The sequence below is a fragment of the Pogoniulus pusillus genome, chromosome 2 (assembly GCF_015220805.1).
Source record: "Pogoniulus pusillus isolate bPogPus1 chromosome 2, bPogPus1.pri, whole genome shotgun sequence".
In the NCBI taxonomy this organism is placed as follows: domain Eukaryota; kingdom Metazoa; phylum Chordata; class Aves; order Piciformes; family Lybiidae; genus Pogoniulus; species Pogoniulus pusillus.
Window position 1 is genome coordinate 14,309,627 of NC_087265.1, and position 21,893 is coordinate 14,331,519.

General features: G+C 41.8%; 1 protein-coding gene across 1 annotated transcript in view; it reads left to right on the forward strand.

The window, feature by feature from the left end:
• The window catches only part of MYLK (myosin light chain kinase), a 165,668-nt gene that overhangs the window by 86,120 nt on the left and 57,655 nt on the right, over window positions 1–21,893 (forward strand). Inside the window, exons 16-17 of the mRNA XM_064157004.1 lie at window positions 10,986–11,102; window positions 13,981–14,061. Of these exons, the coding sequence (XP_064013074.1) occupies window positions 10,986–11,102; window positions 13,981–14,061 (198 nt within the window). The remainder of the gene's footprint in view (window positions 1–10,985; window positions 11,103–13,980; window positions 14,062–21,893) is intronic.

Sequence of the window (21,893 nt, forward strand, 5' to 3'; positions counted from 1 at the left end):
AGATACAGCAATTTAATCAGCCTTACAGTGCAACCAAGATTTGGAGAACTTTGTTCAATTTGTTCAGAGTGAAATGAAATCATATTCCCTTCATCAGATAGACAGCATCTCTGTGTGAAAGTTTTTGAGCTATGGTGGAGTCTCTTAAAGTTCTGAAGCTGTAGTGTTCTGGTGCTGCAGAATGCTGTTTTCTTGACAGAGATGATGTGAGTAATTGAGTGTTACAACACCCCCATTCATGTTCACTTTATAAAATAGTACTGTGGAGCTACTTAGGCTAGTGGAGGCTGTCCATGCCCATGATAGGGACATTGGAACTATAGTTTTAGTGTGTTTGTGTTTACAGTTAAGTGATTCTCATGCACAGAAACACTGTATCACCTGAGAAGGCATGTGGCTTATCTCATCCAGTTTGTCTGGGCTAGATCACATTCTTGGTCATAACACACGAGAGCTGGCATTTTGTCAGGATATCACAAGATAGCAGTGCTTTCCACTGACATAAAGAGAGAAGATCACCACTAGATAAGGAATCCACTGTTTCAGGACTGTTTCTTGCAGAAAGTGAAATAATTGCTCTTATATTTGAACTTGTATCTGCCTTATTACACTCATATCATGCTTGGCAGTCAGCATTATCAGTACTTCAAAGTTATGTTTTCCTTTGCATGTATTTGCAGAGGATCTTGGAAAGAAATATTACACAGGGAATTAAAAGCTACAGTTTTTCTCCTTTAATGGAAAGAAATGGAATGAGGATTAGAACTATTTTTTTTTTAATCTTATTACATAGCCACTGGCACACTGATGGCTGCATTGCTTGATGGTCTGTTGAGGTTATTTTCTTACAGTACCTGCTAGCTTTGACACTTGCTGATAAATGTTTTGCTGCTTCCCCACTGGTGAGATGCTTTCATGCCAACTGTTAAGTAATCAATTAGGTATGAAAGTTCTAGTTTTCTTGGAGACTGATTTTTCTCTTTTCCTCTAATTAGGAATAGTTGAAAGAACCAAAGGAGGGAAAGGAATAATTAGAGCTGAAAACTAGGACTGAGAAATAACAAATCCAGGATGAACATCAGGAAATATTATTTGGTAGAGAAACTGTAAGAATTAATGTCATAGAAAGTGTTTGGAGCAGCTTTAAACATAGAGAGCAGCAATGAAACTGGATGCAGTACTCAGCGGCCCAGTGCCAAAATCCCAAATTCCATGTTTTGTCCCAATTGCTAAAAAGCCAGCTTCATCACTCCCACAGGTCCTTCAGCAGCAGTGCTGTTGGCCAACCTTGGAGCAGCATTTCATGGGCTCATAAAGTCATCCTCAGATGAAAGAATGTGGAGTTAGTGAAGAAGGAGAGGAATTCAGCACAAATGGGCATAGCTCACACTGATGGGCTTAGATCTTGCAAAGTCATTTTGACTTCTTTGGTATGACCTTGCTCCTCTTGTGTTCAACAAAAAAAATCCACTATGGAAATGAATACAAACTGATTCTGTTCTTAGCTAACTCACCAAATGGTTTTGTGCTGCTGTGATGGTTGGTGGTGATCACTATCCTCACATATGGAAAGTTTTCCAGAAGTTTCTCACAGAGTAACTTGACTTGCTCTTAGTGTGTTGGATACTGGAAAATCATCTATCTAGGGTAAGACATGTTTGTCTGCTTCTTGCAAGTCCATCTTAGTATGGATGCATGGCCCACAAATTGATCAGTTCAGTAACACTTGAACTTGCAGAATGCCATGTATTTTGGGAACTAAATTAACCCTTTCTGTCATTGCCAGAAGGCAAGAAAATATAGCAGTTTGCTATTCTCCTGGTGCCAAACATTGTGAAGATAAACACATGAACTCTGTTTTCAGGAACATGCCCATGTGACAGCATAAGTAGAATATTTGGCCAGGTAGAGCAGACTTTAAAGTATACTTGTGTGCAACAAGTTCACAGGATAGGCAAACTAAGTAGTCCTGTTAGTAGTCACTCACTGAAAGTAACTTTCCTTGTTCTAGCTGATAGTAAGGCCCTTTACTTGTTAGAAACAACTCTTTTGACACATCTCTGTGTTTGAAGAGACTAAACACTACATTGCCTGTCCAAGACAGGTTAGCCATTAGTGTGCAAGAGAATAGGGGTTGTTAGCCCCACATCTTTACTACTGATGGAGCCCAAATTCAATTGGTAAGGTCTTCATCATAAGAAAAAAATAAATCCTGCTCAAAAAAAGACTTTCATCCTCAGGCATATTTATGCACTATTTTTGCTGTATTCTAGTAGTCCTGGGTACAAACACATCCTTCTATTTCAGAATTAAGTTTATATTAGCAATTAAAAGTCAGAATCAGGGTAGCATTATACTGAATGCCACAATCACAACATATCTAAGATCTACCTCATTCCTTCCACAGAATTCTGTTTGGAAATGACCTTTAAGATCATCAAGTCCAACCATTATCTAACTCTTATCCAGTCTAGTGCTAAACCATGACCATTAACAACACACGTATGCTTTGTTGAAACACCTCCAGGGGTGGGGATTCAACCACCCAACTGCTTGGGCAGCCTGTTCCAGTGTTTGATAACCCTTCCAGTGAACAAGTTTCTTCTAAGTTTCTTCTAATCTAAACCTCCCCTGGTAAAACCTGAAGCCATTTTCTCTCATCTTGTCACTTGTTAGCAGGGAGAAGAGACCAACACCCACCTCCCTACAATCTTCTTTCAGTTAATTGTAGGAAGTGAGGAGATTTCTTCTCAGTCTCCTTTATTGCAGTCTAAATAACCCCAGTTTCCTTAGCCACTCCTTGTAAGACCTGTTCTCCAGACCCTTTACCAGCCTTGTTGCCATTCTCTGGACCCACTCCAACACCTCAATGTCTTTGTTGTAGTAAGGGTTCCAAAACTGAACATTTCACCTATTAATGCTGTTTTGTTTCCATTTCAAATCTCAAACTTCAGTACTTGTTTATGCATTTCTTTTACTAATTCCCCAAATGGTATTCTTTCAGTTGATTGGCATGAGTGATTTGGTTTTGGTTTATATTTGTATAGTATTTGGCACAGCAGTGCCCCATGCTACTGTCCTGCTAGATGACTCACTCTTGGGTAGAAAATCCAGATGTAACATTTTTGCATGGCTGCACAAGTTGTTCTAGAGGATGACATGGAAAGGGGTTGGGCAGATGGCATTCTTACTAGACTAGCAGTTTGAGCTGTAAAGTGAATGTAAGTCAAAACTGGCAAACTTTCCATTTTTAAAACCAGCTGACACTGCTCTTTTTGGCTATATTTAGTACTGTGACTATGTAGATTGAAGATGAACTACTTAATATAATCTCAAGATAGTGTAGCTTAGAAAGTGTCCAGTTTGCATTGCTTTGAACAAAACAGCCCTTTTTTCCCTTCCTAAGTGTCTTCGCAGTGCAAAGACTTGATAATCTTGTTAACAATAATACCTTAACAACTTTCTTGTGACTTAACATGACTCCTAAATCTTCCTATCAGTTGTGCAAGTCTGAGTCTGTCAGTCTAAGTGGGATCTGCCATGACTTTTTTGATTGCTTTTCAATTAACTTTGAGCAAAAATTTGGGATGTAGTTAACACAACACTGAAAGATTGCTGCTGAAAGCAAATGGATTCTGCAACTTAAAAAGAAAGCTTCCTCAGAAAGTTTAAGCTTGGGGACATTATCTGAACATCATCTCTGACACAACTCCCGTGTTTGTCACATGACACAAAATTTCTTTCTGTGCTGTCATTTTTGTGTGACTCTTCCTTCTTCCAGAAACACATGTAGGGTATGTTTAAATACAGAGAAAGAGACTTTGATTAAAATCACTGGTAATATGTTGCATCTTCTAATTATTCTTATAAGTGTTTTGTTCTTTAATCAAGAATCAAAGTAGTGTCTTATTTCTAATTTGTGTTTATCTGTTTTCTTCTTCCATAAACTTGTTTCCTTTCTGTGCTAAGCTAAAGAGCCCATTTGCACTTGACAGAATGGCTTTGACTCTCTATTCAAGATACCTCTCTCCTTTTTTCAGTAACTTGGAACTTAACTCTTAACAAATTTCTCTCCATGATGCACTTTATCCAAGTCTTGGAGACCTGGGTTGTTTTGGGGAGGAGAGGTTGTTTGGTTGGTTTGGGTTTTTATTAGTATGCCAGTTGCTGTTTTTGGGGGGGGGGGGTGTCATGTCTGGAGAATAGGCAGCAGAACTGTATGTCAGTATCAGCATTAGCGAGGTGGAGACCACCTTCTCATTGCTGTGCTTACATGGAAATCTAACTTCTTCATGAAAACCATCCAATGTGTTTCATTGTCTCATTGGTCCTCTACCTCACAACAGTGCAGCTGATCAAGCCATTGCATCATAGAATGATTTGCATTGAAAAGGACTTTTAAAGCTCATCTAGTCCAACTCTGAAATGTTTGACACTTTGATGTTAAACTGTTAAACCTTCTGAAAAGAAAACATCTCCTGCTGTCTGTGGATACTTCTCATTTCACTGGCTTAAGCTCCCTTTTTGTTTTCTTTTAAGTTAATAGAAGTCAGCTAAACAAGTAAATGAGATAGTTTATGAGGACTGCCCTGTTTTCTCTCATTTTGTCTTTTGTCTTCCCAACATTCTTTCTATCATCTCCAATCCTTGATATGTCACCAACCCTAGATGTATTTAGAAGTCCTTTGAATGTGGTGCTTGGGGATATGGCTTAAGGTGAACCTTGTAGAATAGGGTTATTGGTTGGACTTGGTGATGCTGATGATGTTTTCGTGCCTGAATGTTTCTGTGTGGTTTTGTGTGTGATCTGTAAGTTTATCAACATTAATTTATGAATACTTCCAGAGCACAAATTGAAATATCAAATAACTTTGGTCCTACTCTGATCACAGAGGAAATCCACCAGAAGCCTATCATGAGAGGGTTTCATATTGTCAGCTTTTTCATGAGATTTTTATTCTGGCAGTTCTAACTCTTCCTAAATGAATGCCATTAATAGAGGATTAGTTGCAAGCAGAATCATGTGAGATAACACAAATATTTCAGTAACAACTAAGAAAATTACCTTTACACAGATACATTTGCCAGTTAAATGTGTTACCTCGCGAATAGTGAAAGTAGGCTTCATACATTGTTTTCCTTAAAACTCTGTCAATTAATAATCACTAAATTTGACATTTTTGCTTCTCTGAAACTCGTGGATTTTTTTCATTCCTGTGCTGCTATTGTCAGTGCAACTTTGTATTTTCCAGGTTATCCCTTTGCATTTTCCCCTAGACTTGTTTATTGGAAAATTAACACCATGAATTCCTTAAAATGTTTGTTGTGGCCCCTAGACACAATTTCTGTGGCCTACAATTTATTAATATTGCCTAAAACATTCCATAGTACTTCTTTATCCCCTGGGATACAAATGAGAGAGACATAAACTTCGGTCTGCATCACAGGTAAAAGCCATGAGAAAAGCCTGGATGAGGCACTCGGTGCCATGGTCTAGTTGACTGGATAGGGCTGGGGGATAGGTTGGACTGGATGATCTTGGAGGTCTCTTCCAACCTGGTTGATTCTATGATTCTATGATTCTATGAGGTTAGCCAGCTACATGCCAGTGCAGGGAATTAGACTCAGGGTTGTTTTCTGTTAGTTTGTGTATTTGTTTTATATCCAAAGTTGACTTTCTGTGGAGTTTCATGGAAAGAATGCAGATGCCTAGAGATATTTTAAACTGGCTTACACTATTTTTGAGCAAGTCAGAAAATCCCTTAATAGCTCAGAGTACAAGGGAAAGGCTTTGTTTGTCTCAACCAGAGCCTCCAGTAAACCGTCAGTTTCTGTGGCTGCTAAGGTCTTTTCTAGAGCTGCACCAGTTCCAATGTCTAAGTGGGAGATCCCAGTACTCATGTTTATTCCAATCTCACACTTTGTGAGAGTGCTTTAAAGACTCTTTGTGGGCTAGTTCCTAAAAAAAAATAATTCAAAAATAGTGGAATGGGAGGACAAAATAGATAATAAATTCATTTAGTTGATTGGGATTTGTGAAGTGCCAGGATTCAGAGTACCCAACTTGAATGACCAGCCTGGACTTTCTTGCAGTTATGAGAAAATAAGCTTCTTGCAGGCCATGAAGGGTTTTTTTGCAGAGGAAATACCAAATACTTCATTGAAAGACATTTGGCCTTCTGGCCCCTCAGATTGACTGTAGCTCTGGATTACAGAATGTAAGGCTATTGGGGAGTTTTCTGTCCTTATGAAATCATGTTTTTGTCCTTCTGCTTCTTTTTTTCCCCCTCCTGATCTTCTGAAAAAAACAAGTGTTCTGCAGCCATGCCCTTTCTGGGGCATGCTTCACTTCTAAGTCCCAGCAGCACACAAATTCATGAAAATGAGCAACTAAGTAAAAGAGAATGACACAAATTATCTCATTTCCTTTTCACTCCTCCACTCAGGGCAGAATACATTGCACTGGTGGTAGCTGCAAGCTCAGAAGGTTTCTTCCAACCAAACTGTTCTTTGAGTCTTTGTACTTTGTATGTGCTGTGTAGCTGCTGGTGAGTGTGGAGGAGGGATGAATAGGATGCAGATTATTTCTTGAAGAGGGTGGAAGTTAGGAGAAAAAAAATGCAGGCCTTGAAAAAAAAAATTTCCTTCATTCTCTTTCTCATGAAATAACTTCATTAAAATTCAGCAGATAAATTCTCTTTGGGAAGGTGTATGACTGACATTATTTGATGATGACTGCTTCCAGTGGAATAAGTGCAGAGATGGCAACAAGGCTGGTGAGGGGTCTGGAGCACAAGTGCTATGAGGAGTGGCTGAGGGAGCTGGAGAGACTTTATCACTGTATACAACTACCAGAAAGAAGGTAGTGGCCAGGTGGAGGTTGGTCTCTCTCTTCTCTCAGACAGCCAGTGACAGAACGAGGGGAAACAGTCTTGAGCTGTGCCAGGGCAGATTTAGACTGGATGTTAGGAAGAAGTTCTTCACAGAAAGAGTTGTTGGCCATTGGAGTGGGCTGCCCAGGGAGGTGGTGGAGTCACCATCTTTGGAAGTGCTTAAGAGACTGGATGTGGCACTTGGTGCCATGATTTCATTCAGAGAATCATAGAATCAGCCAGGTTGGAAGAGACTTCCAAGATCATTCAGTCCAACCTATCCCCCAGCTCTATCCAGTCAACTAGACCATGGCTCTATGTGCCTCATCCAGACTTTTCTTGAAGACCTCAAGGGACGGTGACTCCACCACCTCCCTGGGCAGCCCATTCCAATGCCAATCACTCTCTCTGGGAAGAATTTCCTCCTAACTTCCAGCCTAGACCTTCCCCGGCACAACTTGAGACTGTGTCCCCTTGTTCTGCTGCTGGTTGCCTGGGTTTATTAGATAATGTTGGGTAATAGGCTAGACTTGATGATCTAGAAGGTATTTTCCAACCTGACTGATCCTGTGATTCTGTGAAGTCAAATGCATCTTCAATCAGACCTCTGCCACGCAACCTGGCCAGGGATAGCTTCTAGAAGCAAAACTAATGGACCACTGAATGCACAGGGCAAGTCAAAGATCATAATGAGAAACTAGAATCTGCTTATAGACTGTAGTATAACTAAAGAATGACTTATTGTTAGAGTGGGATGTTTCTGTATATATTGCAGAAGAAAGTGTTTCTCATGAGGTGTTATATTGCTGCAGTATGATGTATGGATAACACTGCAACTTTGTGAGTGGTGAGGAATGACCCAATGTGACATTTGTCTTCAGTGAGCTGAGGAAGGGCTTTTGAGCAGGTTGAAAACCAGCAGAAACTAAAGTAAATGCTGCCTTGTTTCAGTCCGTTAATGGTCCAGTTCTCCCACAAGCCAGACTCATCCCCTGCAGTAAGATAGTCAGAGATCTTTGTGTGTATGTGCTTTGTTCCATAGTTTATATTCCTTTGCAATTGCATTTTAGGTTTTAATATGTGATCTTTTCTAATTATGTTACATAGGCTTATACAAAATCTTAGACTGGAAATTATCTTTGGCTTGCTTTCCAGTTGTGTCTTTAAACAGCAGAGGCATGTGAATTTATGTTTGCTAGATGCCTGCAAGAATACTTTGCTAGTGTCCCTCCTCCATTTGGAATGGAACTGAAGCTCGTGACATTTTTGGCTCAGCCTGACTCACAGGCAAGGGCTGCCTCAAGCAGGGAGCATGGCTTTTCTTTTCACCCTATGGTTGGCTGAGCACAGCACATGTGAGTGAGGGGTCAGTGCCCCTCTTCTAAGATAGTTTTTGCATCATTTCTCAGGGGGGAAATAGAAATTATTTATTGCTTCTTGATCCTGTGGAGGATGTTGCAAAGGGAAAAATTATTTTTCTGCTGACCCTTGTGTGTGTCTGGCAAACTAAATTTGTTAGGAACCATTTGAATGTTTTGGTTTTTTTGGGGGGGTGTGGTTGTTTGGTTTTTTTTAATAGGATTTATCTTAAATAATGACATCTATCTTTACAGTGAGGGAAAATCTGAATGCCAACACCATAACCAACACATTAGAACTGAGGTCTGGTCTCCAAGGGAAACCAGTAAGCTCTTCAAGTTCTTCTGATAGAGAGATGCTCTTTTCAAGGCTGAGGGTCGTTTTCAAGCACCAGTCTCTTTGCCATCTCCCCACAGAACAAGGGATGTATTTGAGGGGGAGCTTGGGATAAGACACCCTGGAAGACAGAAGGCAGCTTCCAGTTAACATCGAAAGAAAGGTGGCAAATCACAAGTGATGCTGGGAAATTTCTTTATATCTCAGGACACAGGGAAAACATCTAAACAAAATAATCTATCTAATCTTGCTATTAATTAGGACTGACTGTGAGAAAGGCAAATAGAGGAAGCAGGGAAGCTGTCACTGCAGCTGAGATAAGTGGAAGGTGGAGGCATTCTGAGCAAGCTAACAGCAGACTCAGACTGTGTTTAGGGGGCAGGCCAGGCTTTCTAATGAGGAAGGAGAAAGTAAGTCCACACTTCACCCTCACATAATGAGGGATGCTTCAAAAAGGAAAGCCTGGAGTGTTCTAACTGGAATTCTCCCAGGGGAGCAAAGTACCTTGTTGTTCCAAGCAATGCAAGTGAACATAGAATCATAGAATGGTTTAGGTTGGAAGGGACCTCAAAGATCACCTAGTTCCAACTCCCCACCATAGGCTGGGACACCTCCCACTAGAACAGGTTGCACAAGGCATCATCCTGCCTGGCCTTGAAAATCTCCAGGGAGGGAGCATATAAATATTCCCTCCCCAGCCCTCCTGCAAGCCCCCTTCAGATATTGGAAGGCTGCTATAAGGTCTCCTCGAAGCCTTCTCTTCTCTAGGCTGAAAAGCCCCAACTCTTGTAGCCTGTCCTCACAGCAAAAGTGCTCCAGCCCTCTGATCTTCTTCATGGCCCTCCTCTGGACCCCGTCCAAGAGCTCAATGTCTGTCAAAACCCACAGTTCTTCCTCATCCCCCAAATACTGGGAACAGCTTCTGGTTTGGTTCGCAGAGTTTTGTTTTTCAAAAGGAAATGTATTTCCCTTGGGTCATACCAGGCTTCCCTTGGTAACTGCAGAGCTAATGTCACATCCTGTTTCTGTAAACCCAATGAAGTAAAAGGTTGCTTTCTTATTTTAAAATAAATGGATTTGTTGCAATGACAACAAATCCATTGACACTGATATATTGGAGCTTCTAAAAGATATTTTACAATATCAGAAGTGCTCCTTTAAAGAAGATGTCTCTCAGTGCCATTTTGAAACTTGAGCACTAAGCTGAAGTTTTACTTTCACACCATGGATGCTTATGGGAGTGCTAGAGATAAGGCTAAATCGAAATATTGCAGATGGCCATTTGACAGAAGCCCTCTTATTTACAGTCCTACACTACTAGCACTCCTGAAAAAAATATCAGCACAGTGATCTCACAGTGATATATGCTGAAAAAAATATCATCACTTCTTATCCTTGCTATGAGACAAAGAACAGCAGCAGAGACTCAGCTCTGGGTCTTCTCTATGTAGTGCAGCAACCACTTTGGATATCCTAGGGAACAGCAATAAGATTCAACTTATTTATCACTGTGTCTTATATTTACTTAGCATTAATAAAGTCCCAATTCTAAGGCTGAATTTTTAAGGACAAAACATAGAATCGTAGAATCAACCAAGTTGGAAGAGAACTCCAAGGTCATCCAGTCTAACCCAGCACCCAGCTCTATCCAATCAACTAGACCGTGGCACCAAGTGCCTCATCCAGTGTTTTACTGAACACATACAGGGATGGCAACTCCATCACCTCCCTAGACAGCCCATTCCAATGGCAAATCACTCTCTCTGGCAATAATTTCCTCCTAACATCCAGCCTATACCTCCCCCAACACAACTTGAGACTGTGTCCCCTTGTTCTGTTTCTGGTTGTCTGGGAGAAGAGACCAACCCCCACCTGGCTACAACCTTCCTTCAGGTAGTTGTAGACAGCAATGAGGTCACCCCTGAGCCTCCTCTTCTCCAGGCTAAACACCCCCAGCTCCCTCAGCCTCTCCTCACAGGGTTTGTGTTCCAGGCCTTTCACCAGCTTTGTTGCCCTTCTCTGGACACGTTCCAGTATCTCAATGTCTCTCTTGAATTGAGTGGCCCAGAACTGGACACAGTACTCAAGATGTGATCTTTTTTCCAGCAGTAAGGATCACCTGTATTAAAGGATTGGATTGTAATAAGGGGTGGCAGAACACTGGAAAAGGCTGTCTAGGGAGTTGTGGAGTCCCTCTCTGTGGAGATATTCAAGACCTGCCTGGATGCATTCTTGTGTTATCTGGTGTAGGTGATCCTGCTCTGGCAGCTGGGTTGAACTAGATGGTCTTTCAAGGTCCCTTCCAGCCCTTAACCTTGTGTCATTCTGTTATCATTTGATGAATTCTATTCCTTAAGAGCACTAAGTTTTTTGTGAGCATCCATTTGATCTGTCTCCTTTTTTTTATTATTGTATTAGGGACACTATGTTCACTTACCATTGAGAAAGCCATGCCTGAAGATGGGGGCGAATACAAATGCCTGGCTGAGAATGCAGCAGGAAAAGCTGAATGTGCTTGCAAAGTGCTGGTAGAAGGTAAGTACTTTGCTGGATGCAGGAAAATCTTTCCTTAGATGTTCCTCCCTTTATTTCCCAGTACCAACCTTTATGAACCACGTACACAAAAAAAGAACTCTGCCTCTTTGCGTTCTGTGCTTTTTGGCCAGTACCTAATTCAATGCCAATCGTAAAGAAGCATGACACTACTCTTGGGCCATAGTCTGTGTTGTCCTGTTGCCCACTCTATTTTTACAAACTTTTTAGAGAGTAAATTGAACCTATGAAGATTTGCTTCAGAGCTGTATGCATTCTTTAAAAGTGTGTAAGAATTTGGTGTCTCAGCCTGGGTACCGGTATGCCTCAGGACTGTGTGTGGTGTATTTCTCAATCTAGAGCTTTTCCATTCTTTGCATATACTGAAGTTTGACTATTTGGGTTTTCTAGTGGAAGTGAACAAAACTAAATTAGCAGCTGAACCACCTTTGCTTGTCGTAGAGGTAGAACATGGATGATTTCCTGATGGAGGTATCAGTTTCCAGCCTCAGTTACGCTGATGACACTGTAGTCCTGCCAAGCAGTCTTTGCCTTGGGCAAGTGTTTTTTTTTCATGAGGTTGAGAGCACTGACTTTTTAAAGTGCCATGGCCTTTAAGTTACTCATAGGGCTTTAAGTAACTAAATGTGATGCTTACCTATTCACCTTCTAGTGAGCACATCTTTGAACACTCTGACACTTTCCATTAAACACAAAAGTAAACAAGCCAAATAACATAAATCTTGGGTACTGAGCCTTCACAAATGTGTTACATACACATTTGTATGTATACATACCATACAGATGTGGTATTTGGGGCAGGAGGTCTGGAAAAAAATTGTTTTCCTAATATAGCATGACGCAAGGTAAGAATATGATCTTCTAAGTCCATCGGAAAGGGTCAGTCTTCATGTAGCCAGAGAAGGAGTTCATTTTATGTGTAATTACAATTACTTGTATTGGTTCCTGTAATAACACCTTCCATGGTACTATGGTCACAGTGTAGTCTGACTTAGACATTTCATAAGCTATTGTTTATATTTCTGTAATTTGAGATAATTATCGGAAGTGAATTTCAGGTAAGACTATAAAGAAAAGGCTTCAAGCAAAATCTAGCATTCTGTGACACCCATCCACTGCTAAGCACACAGTAGTTCTTCAGAGCTAACACAGCATATTTAAATTCCTCAGTCACCTAGGTGTTCTTTCCTTTGACTTTGTCTTCTGATGTCCTTCAAGTAGTTGCTTGTCTTCCTGAGGCCTTCCTTAGCATATTTTCCACTTATGGTTTCCTACTGAGTGATTCATGCTCTAAAAGGCTGGATGGACGCTTTGGCTTGCAAAGTCCTGACCACAGGAGGCTGTCAGCTCACGACATTGTGTGATGATGTGAGTGGTGTTACATCAGCTATTTGGCTTACTCAGGTAGTGGTGTTCATGGCATTAGAAGCTCACTGCTCACAAAATGCTAGACACCAGAAGAACCACATTTCTTACCTTTATTCTGGCTGACTTGTCTCTCTATTCCGTTGCCTTCTGGCATGCTGCTTCATACGGCAAAGAGATTTTTGAGGAGTGACACCGCAGCAAACTCCAGCTAATTAGGGGAGATGCCATTTGATATCCCATGTCTGTGACTGCCAGAGGGGATGTCAGTTATTTTTGAATTAGAAGTGTGACCTAAAACAACAATTAAAGTTGTTTTCTTCTGCTCAGTGTGCTGCATAAATATCATTACAATTCTGTTGGCCCCATAGACTCCAATCAGAATGGACGAATGTTTGACTTCAGTTATTAAACTAGCTCAGGGACAAGTCTGTAAAATCTGAGTGTCTGAACTCAGATCTAGCATAGCCTTCTACTCTGAATTGTTTGCTAAGATATTCTGTCTTCCTCTGTTGACATTTTGGAAACTCAGGGCGACAAGCAGACATGCTTTGGCACCTAGAAGTAAATGACTGAAATAGGCGGTTTCGAAGCATTCGCATTATCTTTTCTCTGGTAACTAAATTTTGGGCAGTTATCTCATTCACAAATCCTCTGAAAGCTGAATATTCAAAAGCTGTAAGTTAATACAACTATTGCTGGGTTCATGATCCAGATTTGGGCTCTTTCTTCCAAATATAAATGTCAGAATCAAGCAATCTAACAAGCTGGGTTTGTCAGGTTTTGAATTACATGATCTGGGACAAGCTGGTTGAAAAAGGCTGCACCTTCTTGTTAGGTGTATTATGTGAGGTACACATAGAAGAGAGCTTCCAGTGTCTCTTAGCTGTCAGTGGAGCCTGCAGTGCCAAGTAGTTGCCAGATATGAGCTGTGCAATCTGGAGAATAATGAAATCCATCAAACTTGTACCCTGTCATTTCTCTTCTGCCATTTTTATTCAGGAATGAACCAAAATGTAATAATATCTTCTTGGAAAGATTTAAACCTACAGAGGACATGCTACTTTTCAAAATGCATTCATCTTTATACATGTATAAACAATGGAATAGATGACATGGCAAGTGATTCTTTTGGATGAAATGATGCTTCAGATATTCCCATTTCCCAATTCCATGCCCTACCTAAAGCAGCTTTGTGAACGTTGTACTTTGTTCTATGCAGTCAAAATAAAACTATTAGCTTAGGTGGAGTCTCTTGTGCAGTTGCTTTCTCAGGTTCTCAGTGCAGATGCTTTTCACAGGTGGCTTCACCCTCTCTTCTTCTTCTGCCTTTTATGACATTCTCTAGCAAGTCTGTGCAAAATATCCTTCTTAAAAACAAAAACGACAGCAATTTCCTCTAGCTTTGCAGAAAGGTCCAAACCAAAGTGGTATAATAGGCAGCTTTATTATTTTTTAATTAGGATTTGTATTTTATTATTTGTTTTGATTGCAGATGCCTCAAAGACCTCAAAGCCTGCTGAGAAGAAGACCAAGAAGCCTAAGACCACACTTCCTCCTGTGCTGCCAACAGAGAGTAAGTGACAGTGATTTTGATTACTTCCTTTTCAGTTGAAACAAGAGTGCTTTGGGATTCTGTGGTCATTCCTTTCTGTTTACAGGCATGGTATCAGAATCCTATGATGTTTCTTTAACCCTTGCATATAAGTTATGTAAAATAAATTTTTTGCCTATGGGGATTAGAAGTAAGTGCTGAAACTTTGAGCTCAGACCTAGCTCGCTGCATTCTGTTTTCCATAAGGGTGCAATAAACTTAAGACAGATTTATGTTTTTACTGCCTCATGAAGAGCGCAGAAATTCTCAAGTGGTTTGTTTCAAGTCATGTTGTGTCATGCAGGCAATACACTGTGTTACCTCTGATTGGGAAGATATCTTGACTGAAATGTCCTGTAGCATCGTTTGTCCTATTTGCATGACCATGGGGAGCAGTTTGGTGGATTTTACATTCCTTGTTGTGAGCCTAAATGCTTTACTTACTTTTAATACTTTCTGGAATAACAAATAAGTTATAAATTCCTGTGATTGCTACTTTGCATACACATATTTCCTTAAGTGAAAACTTTAAATGGTAAAGGCAGCCCCATAAAGTCAGATAAGAAATTGACAATACCACGACTACCTTTGTAACTGAGTGTCCATGGGATCCAGATACCTCTTAAGTCAAACACTGATCTTTGAAAGTTGTCTATTTAGGATGCCCACCATGTGAGACCCTAAAAAGAACTTTAAAAACTTGGTTATAATAGAAAGATGAACTGTTTTATCTATGTCTCTCAAAAAGAAAGAAACTATAACCTGATTTTCCAGTAGGGAGCATTTGCAGGTGCTTTCAACAGGACTCAGTGTAGTGTTGCACTAATTGATGATCACAGGTAATAATTGTGTTTCTCAATTTGTTGACTTACATAGAGGTATACCCTTGGATATGGCTATTTCTGAGGTGCTGACTGAACATTATAACTTTCCCTCCATGCAGTCATTTGGAGATGTGGAAAAAGTCACACCAACATGCTTCACCTCTGCACATGAGCTTCAAATGCTGTACATAATAGCAATTAAGAACAATAATTTTGTCCATGTACATCAATAGGAAGACAGAAGGAAAGAAGGAAAGAGAGAGAAAGAGAGAGAGAGAGTAAGAGAGAGAGAGAGAGAGAGAGAAAGAAAGAAAGAAAGAAAGAAAGAAAGAAAGAAAGAAAGAAAGAAAGAAAGAAAGAAAGAAAGAAAGAAAGAAAGAAAGAAAGAAAGAAAGAAAGAAAGAAAGAAAGAAAGAAAGAAAGAAAGAAAGAAAGAAAGAAAGTTTAAAGCCATCTAAATGTGCATGGGATAGCATTTTGCCTAGTGTTCCCTGTGCATGCAGATGCATACATTTCCTCTTTCCTTTTCCAGCAGATATATCAACTGGATATATCTTTCCCAGGAGAAAGTGTGAGTTGGGAACTAAGTCTAAATATGTGACTGTGTGACCTGATCCTCATCCTGATGAAATCACTGCTTAACTTGCTTTTGATTTCAGTGGAAATTTAATATAGTTTGCAAAATAGAAGCTAGCAACTCTGGCTTCAGAAATTACTGAGAAAGGAGGTTGAAATAATGGTGGATGGTTTTATTTGGCATTCAATAGTTCCAAGTGCAGGGTGCTGCACTTTGGCCACAACAACCCCATGCAGAGATACAGGCTGAGGTTGGAGTGGCTGGAGAGCAGCCAGACAGAGAGGGATCTGGGGGTGCTGATTGATACCCACCTGAACATGAGCCAGCAGTGTGCCCAGGTGGCCAAGAGAGCCAGTGGTATCCTGGCCTGCATCAGGAATGCTGTGGTCAGCAGGAGCAGAGAGGTCATTCTGCCCCTGTACTCTGCACTGGTTAGACCACACCTTGAGTGCTGTGTTCAGTTCTGGGCCCCCCAGTTTAGGAGGGACATTGAGATGCTTGAGCGTGTCCAGAGAAGGGCGACGAGGCTGGGGAGAGGCCTTGAGCACAGCCCTACGAGGAGAGGCTGAGGGAGCTGGGATTGTTTAGCCTGGAGAAGAGGAGGCTCAGGGGTGACCTTATTGCTGTCTACAACTACCTGAGGGGTGGTTGTGGCCAGGAGGAGGTTGCTCGCTTCTCTCAGGTGGCCAGCACCAGAACAAGAGGACACAGCCTCAGGCTGCACCAGGGGAGATTTAGGCTGGAGGTGAGGAGAAAGTTCTTCACTGAGAGAGTCATTGGACACTGGAATGGGCTGCCCGGGGAGGTGGTGGAGTCGCCGTCCTGGGGCTGTTCAAGGCAAGGTTGGACGTGGCACTTGGTGCCATGGTCTAGCCTTGAGCTCTGTGGTAAAGGGTTGGACTTGATGATCTGTGAGGTCTCTTCCAACCCTGATGATACTGTGATACTGTGATACTGTGATATTAAGGTTGGTTCGTGGCATATTACATCAGTGCTTAAAGTTCCTGAACTTCTCATGAGCTCATTTCTCAAAGTATCATTACAACATCTTTCCTGTTGCACTGACAACATCAAGGTAACCAGACAGAATGCTAGGAAGACAAGCTTTGAAGGAGCTTTCAGAAAACACTGGGAAAATGCATATTTAGTTTTAAAAGGATTTGGCTGCAGAGATTCCACAGATGATTTTTAACATCTCAGCTGCAGAATCTGAGGACTGTTGGTATTTTTCTCCCTGAAATGGTTTTTATATTTATACATTTGTCAGGGGCAAAATGTACAAAACTGATCCAGTAGACTTCACAGTTTCAACTGAAATTGAAATTCCTTGAAATGTAGAGATTTAAAGAACCTTATCTGAAAAACAATTGGCATAAAAATCAGAAAATTATGCATTTTTACTGTATTCATCTCAAAAATAATGACTGTGAATTAGACTTATAGAATCATAGAATCAGTCAGGGTTGGAAGGGACCACAAGGATCATCTAGTTCCAACCCCCCTGACATGGGCAGGGACATCCTACCCTAGATCAAGATGTCCAGAGCTTCATCCAGCCTGGCCTTAAACACCTCCAGAGACAGGGCCTCAGCCACCATCCTGGGCAAACCATTCCAGACTCTCACCACTCTCATAGTGGAGAACTTCCTCCTCAACGTCCAGCCTGAACCTACCCACCTCCAGCTTTGCTCCTTTCCCCCTAGTCCTGTCACTGCCTGATATCCTAAAATGTCCCTCCCCAGCTTCTTTTGTAGGCCCCCTTCAGATACCAAAAGGCCACAATAAGGTCACCTGGCATCCTCCTCTTCTTCAGATTGAACAGCCCCAACTCTTTCAGTCTGTCCTTATAGCAGAGCTGCTGTAGCCCTCTGAGCATCCTCATGGCCCTTCTCGAGACATGATCCAGCATTTCCACAACCCTCTTGTAACAGGGGCTCCAGATCTGGATGCAGTACTCCAGGTGGGGTCTCACCAGAGCAGAGTAGAGGGGGAGAATCACCTCCCTCCACCTGCTGGCCACACTTCTCCTGATGCAGCCAGGATCTGGTTGGCTTTCTGGGCTGCAAGTGCACACTGCTGGCTCATATTGAGCTTCTCATCCACCAGCACCCCAAGTCCCTCTCTTCAAGGCTGCCCTCCAGCCACTCACTGCCCTGCCTGTATTTGTGCTTGGGATTGCCTCGACCTAGATGCAGGACCTTGCCCTTGGTCTTGTTGAACCTCATGAGGTTGGCTTGTGCCCACCTCCCCAGCCTGTCCAGGTCCCTCTGAATGGCATCCTTGCCCTCCAGCCTGTCTGCTGCACCACACAGCTTGGTGTTGTCAGCAAACTTGCTGAGGCTGCACTCAATGCCACTGTCCATGTCACAAACAATGTTGAACAAGACTGGTCCCAGGATTGATCCCTGAGGGACTCCACTTGTCACTGGCCTCCACCTGGACATGGACCTGTTAACAGCCACTCTTTGGGTGCGGCCATCAAGCCAGTTCTTTATCCATCTTGTGATCCACCCATCAAACCCATGTGTCACCAGCTTGGAGACCAAGATGTGGTGCAGGACAGTGTCAAAAGCCTTGCTCAGGTCCAGGTAAATGACATCAGTTTTTTGCCCCTCAACTATTAAGTTTGTGACCTGCGCATAGAAGGCCACCAGGTTTGTCAGGCAGTATTTGCCCTTGGTGAAGCCATGATGATTGCACCCAGTCTCCTCTTTACTCTTCTTCTGTCTCAGTAGTGCCTCCAGGAGATCTGCTCCATGATCTTACTGGGCACAGAGGCAAGACTGACTGGCCTGTAGTTCCCTGGCTCCTCCTTCCTACCCTTTTGAAAATGGGAGTTATATTTCCCCTTTTCCAGTCAGTGGGAACTGCACCAGACTGCCATGACATTTGGAATATAATAGAGAGGTGTTTAGCAACCTCATCTGCCAGTTCCCTCAGCACCCCTGGGTGTATCCCATCAGGTCCCATGCACTTGAACACTTTCAGGTTCTTCAGGTGATCACAAACCTGATCTTCACTTATGATGGGAAGTTCATCCTTCCAGACCCTGCCATTATTTTCCATGGATTTAATGGAATTAGGATGTGCCAGCCTAATAAGGAATTTCATTTTCACTCCAGTCTCTTCTGGTCTTTGCTGCCTGTGATGGTTTGGGTGTTCCCTGTGCCCCCACACTTTAGAAACCACCCAGACTCGACTCAGCCGGCTCTGGAAAATGAATGAAGCTTATGTTTACAGCTAGCACAATATACAAGCAGATATTTACAGTACATACAGTTATAGACAGAAATATACAAGGTAAAAGGTAATACAGAAACACAACTCCCCTCCCAGAAACCTGAGTCCCCAGGAGGGGCTCTCAACCACCCCTTCACCTTCCACCTACCCCTCTCAACCTTACCCCAGTCCCAGAGAAGAATAGAGGTTCAGCCAAGAGGTTAAGAAGCAAAGTGGGTTAGCCCAAAATGGAGGGTGAGGTTAGAAAGATGCAGTTCAGCCAGCAGCCCAAGTGAGAGTGATGCTGAGTGTTTTTATTTCTTGTTCCTATACTTCTCAGCAAGTGAGCAAAGTAGACATCACCATTGTTCTCTTTTCACAGCCTGTAATCTAGTTCTTCTCACCAAAACAGTCAAACTAGCACAGTTGCCACATGAACTCACCAGTTGCCAATTACCATCCTAATAGTAACTAGACTACAAGGAATGGCATTGAAGAAATGGAGAACAAATCTCACTGAATAGATTCTGTATTTTCAATAGTGAATTGAGTCAGAAGAGTATCTACTGTATGTGGTACAGAAGCTACATACTTTGTCATTTTTGTAAATGCTTTTTGGGAGGGGGGAAATCCATATTTCCCATTTTCTGTAAGAAAGTGCAAATCAGATTTTATGGTTAGCAGCTATGTCAACGTTTTGTCCTTTTAGATAAATTGCAAGCAATCCTTGGCTTTGGCCCTAGTAGAAACCCTCAGGAAAGTAATTTTTAGTTACTGAAAGCAAAGATCAATACAGTTCTTTTGGGGAAAGAATGAATGTTGTCAGTGTGTTAATCTGTAGAGTTTGTCTCACTGTGAAAATAGTTACTGACCTAGGTCATTTGACTGCTTGTTCTGACATTATTTTATTATGGAGCTTGGGTTTTACAGTATCACAGTATCACCAAGGTTGGAAGAGACCTCACAGATCATCAAGTCCAACCCTTTACCACAGAGCTCAAGGCCATTCCTGATGCAGGCCAGGATGCCACTGGCTCTCTTGGCCACCTGGGCACACTGCTGGCTCATGTTCAGGCGGGTATCAATCAGCACCCCCAGATCCCTCTCTGTTTGGCTGCTCTCCAGCCACTCCAACCTCAGCCTGTATCTCTGCATGGGGTTGTTGTGGCCAAAGTGCAGCACCCTGCACTTGGAACTATTGAATGCCAAATAAAACCATCCACCATTATTTCAACCTCCTTTCTCAGTAATTTCTGAAGCCAGAGTTGCTAGCTTCTATTTTGCAAACTATATTAAATTTCCACTGAAATCAAAAGCAAGTTAAGCAGTGATTTCATCAGGATGAGGATCAGGTCACACAGTCACATATTTAGACTTGGAGCTATTGAATGCCATCCCACTGGACTCTGCCCATCTGTCCAGGCAGTCAAGGTCCCGCTGCAGAGCCCTTCTGCCCTCCAACCCAGCCACATCTGCCCCCAGCTTGGTGTCATCTGCAAACTTGCTGATGACTGACTCGATGTAAGCTACAAAAATCCAAAGGTACATTTTGAGGCATTACCTCTTTTGAAATGCAGTACAGACTACACTCTGGTTTAGAATAAGCAGTTCTTCTCAGGAAAATATCCAGGAATATAGCTTCATAGCATTCAAGGTTTAACAATGTTCCTGAATGGATGCTTGCAGTGTTTATCTGCAGAAAGACTGCTTCTCTGATAGCAAATTAGAAGAATTATGATCTTAATTGCTATTCATATTTTGTTACTAGAATTTAGTAATAATTATGACTCTGAAGAATGCAACTCTGTCATGATAAATAGAATAAATAATAATGGTTCTAGCAATAACAAACAGATCCAACTTTGAGTGAAAATTAGTCCTGAGAAAGAATGGAAGAAACCCACTTTTTTTTTAAGTGTTTAAATTGGTTCATTCTTCACTCACAATGCTGACTTAGGCTTCATCACTTGTGTTTTTGCTAGATGGATGTGAAATGCTACTGAGTTAGAATAATAAAGTGTTATGCTTCTTCTGTGCAGCTATAAAAGACTAGAAGAGGTAGTGGAAAATTGGAACCCTTATTATTTATCATACTGCATACTCCATGCTATGCCAGAAGAATCAGTGGATAATAAAAGGGTCTTCTAGTTTGACATAACTCTGCAGCAGACATACTAAGCTGAAAATTCTCGCTGCTTGAATATTTCACTAGGGAGCTGCAAAAGCATCTGTGCTAAAGGGATTTGGGCACCCAATTCCCATCGAAAGTAGAAATTACTTCAGATTAGTCTTAAAAATAATTGCTTATTTCAGTTATCAAGGCAACCTGCAAATTCTTCAGTGCCTATTAAAGAAACGATTTTTGTCCAACAAACTGTGGAAATAACGAAGTGTTGTCTGAGATGTTTAAGAATAAATAATGACTTGAAGGCTTATAAATAAATACTCCCTCTTTCAACAAAATCTGTTGCTATACCATACCTCCTAACATTTTGTCTTCCTTAATGGGTCTTTAACTGAGGACCAAAACAACAGTAAACCATAGCTGAAATCATTAGCCCAAGATTAGGCACATTCATGTGCAGGCCTAGAACTAAACTTTTTTGATCTTCAGCCTTCTTATTACTTTTCACTCCATATCAAAATAGTATAGATTTTCTTTTTATTGGCATCCAAAAAAAAATCTGCTTAAAACATGAGTTTTTAAAAGGGATTTTGCTGAGAAAAGGTTGAGTACTATTACAGTATCACAGTATCACAGTATCACCAAGGTTGGAAGAGACCTCACAGATCATCAAGTCCAACCCTTTACCACAGAGCTCAAGGCTAGACCGTGGCACCAAGTGCCACGTCCAATCCTGCCTTGAACAGCTCCAGGGACGGCGACTCCACCACCTCCCCGGGCAGCCCATGCCAGTAGCCAATGACTCTCTCAGTGAAGAACTTTCTCCTCATCTCGAGCCTAAATTTCCCCAGGTGTAGCCTGAGGCTGTGTCCTCTTGTTCTGGTGCTGGCCACCTGAGAGAAGAGAGCAACCTCCTCCTGGCCACAACCACCCCTCAGGTAGTTGTAGACAGCAATAAGGTCACCCCTGAGCCTCCTCTTCTCCAGGCTAAACAATCCCAGGTCAAGGTCCCGCTGCAGAGCCCTTCTGCCCTCCAACCCAGCCACATCTGCTCCCAGCTTGGTGTCAT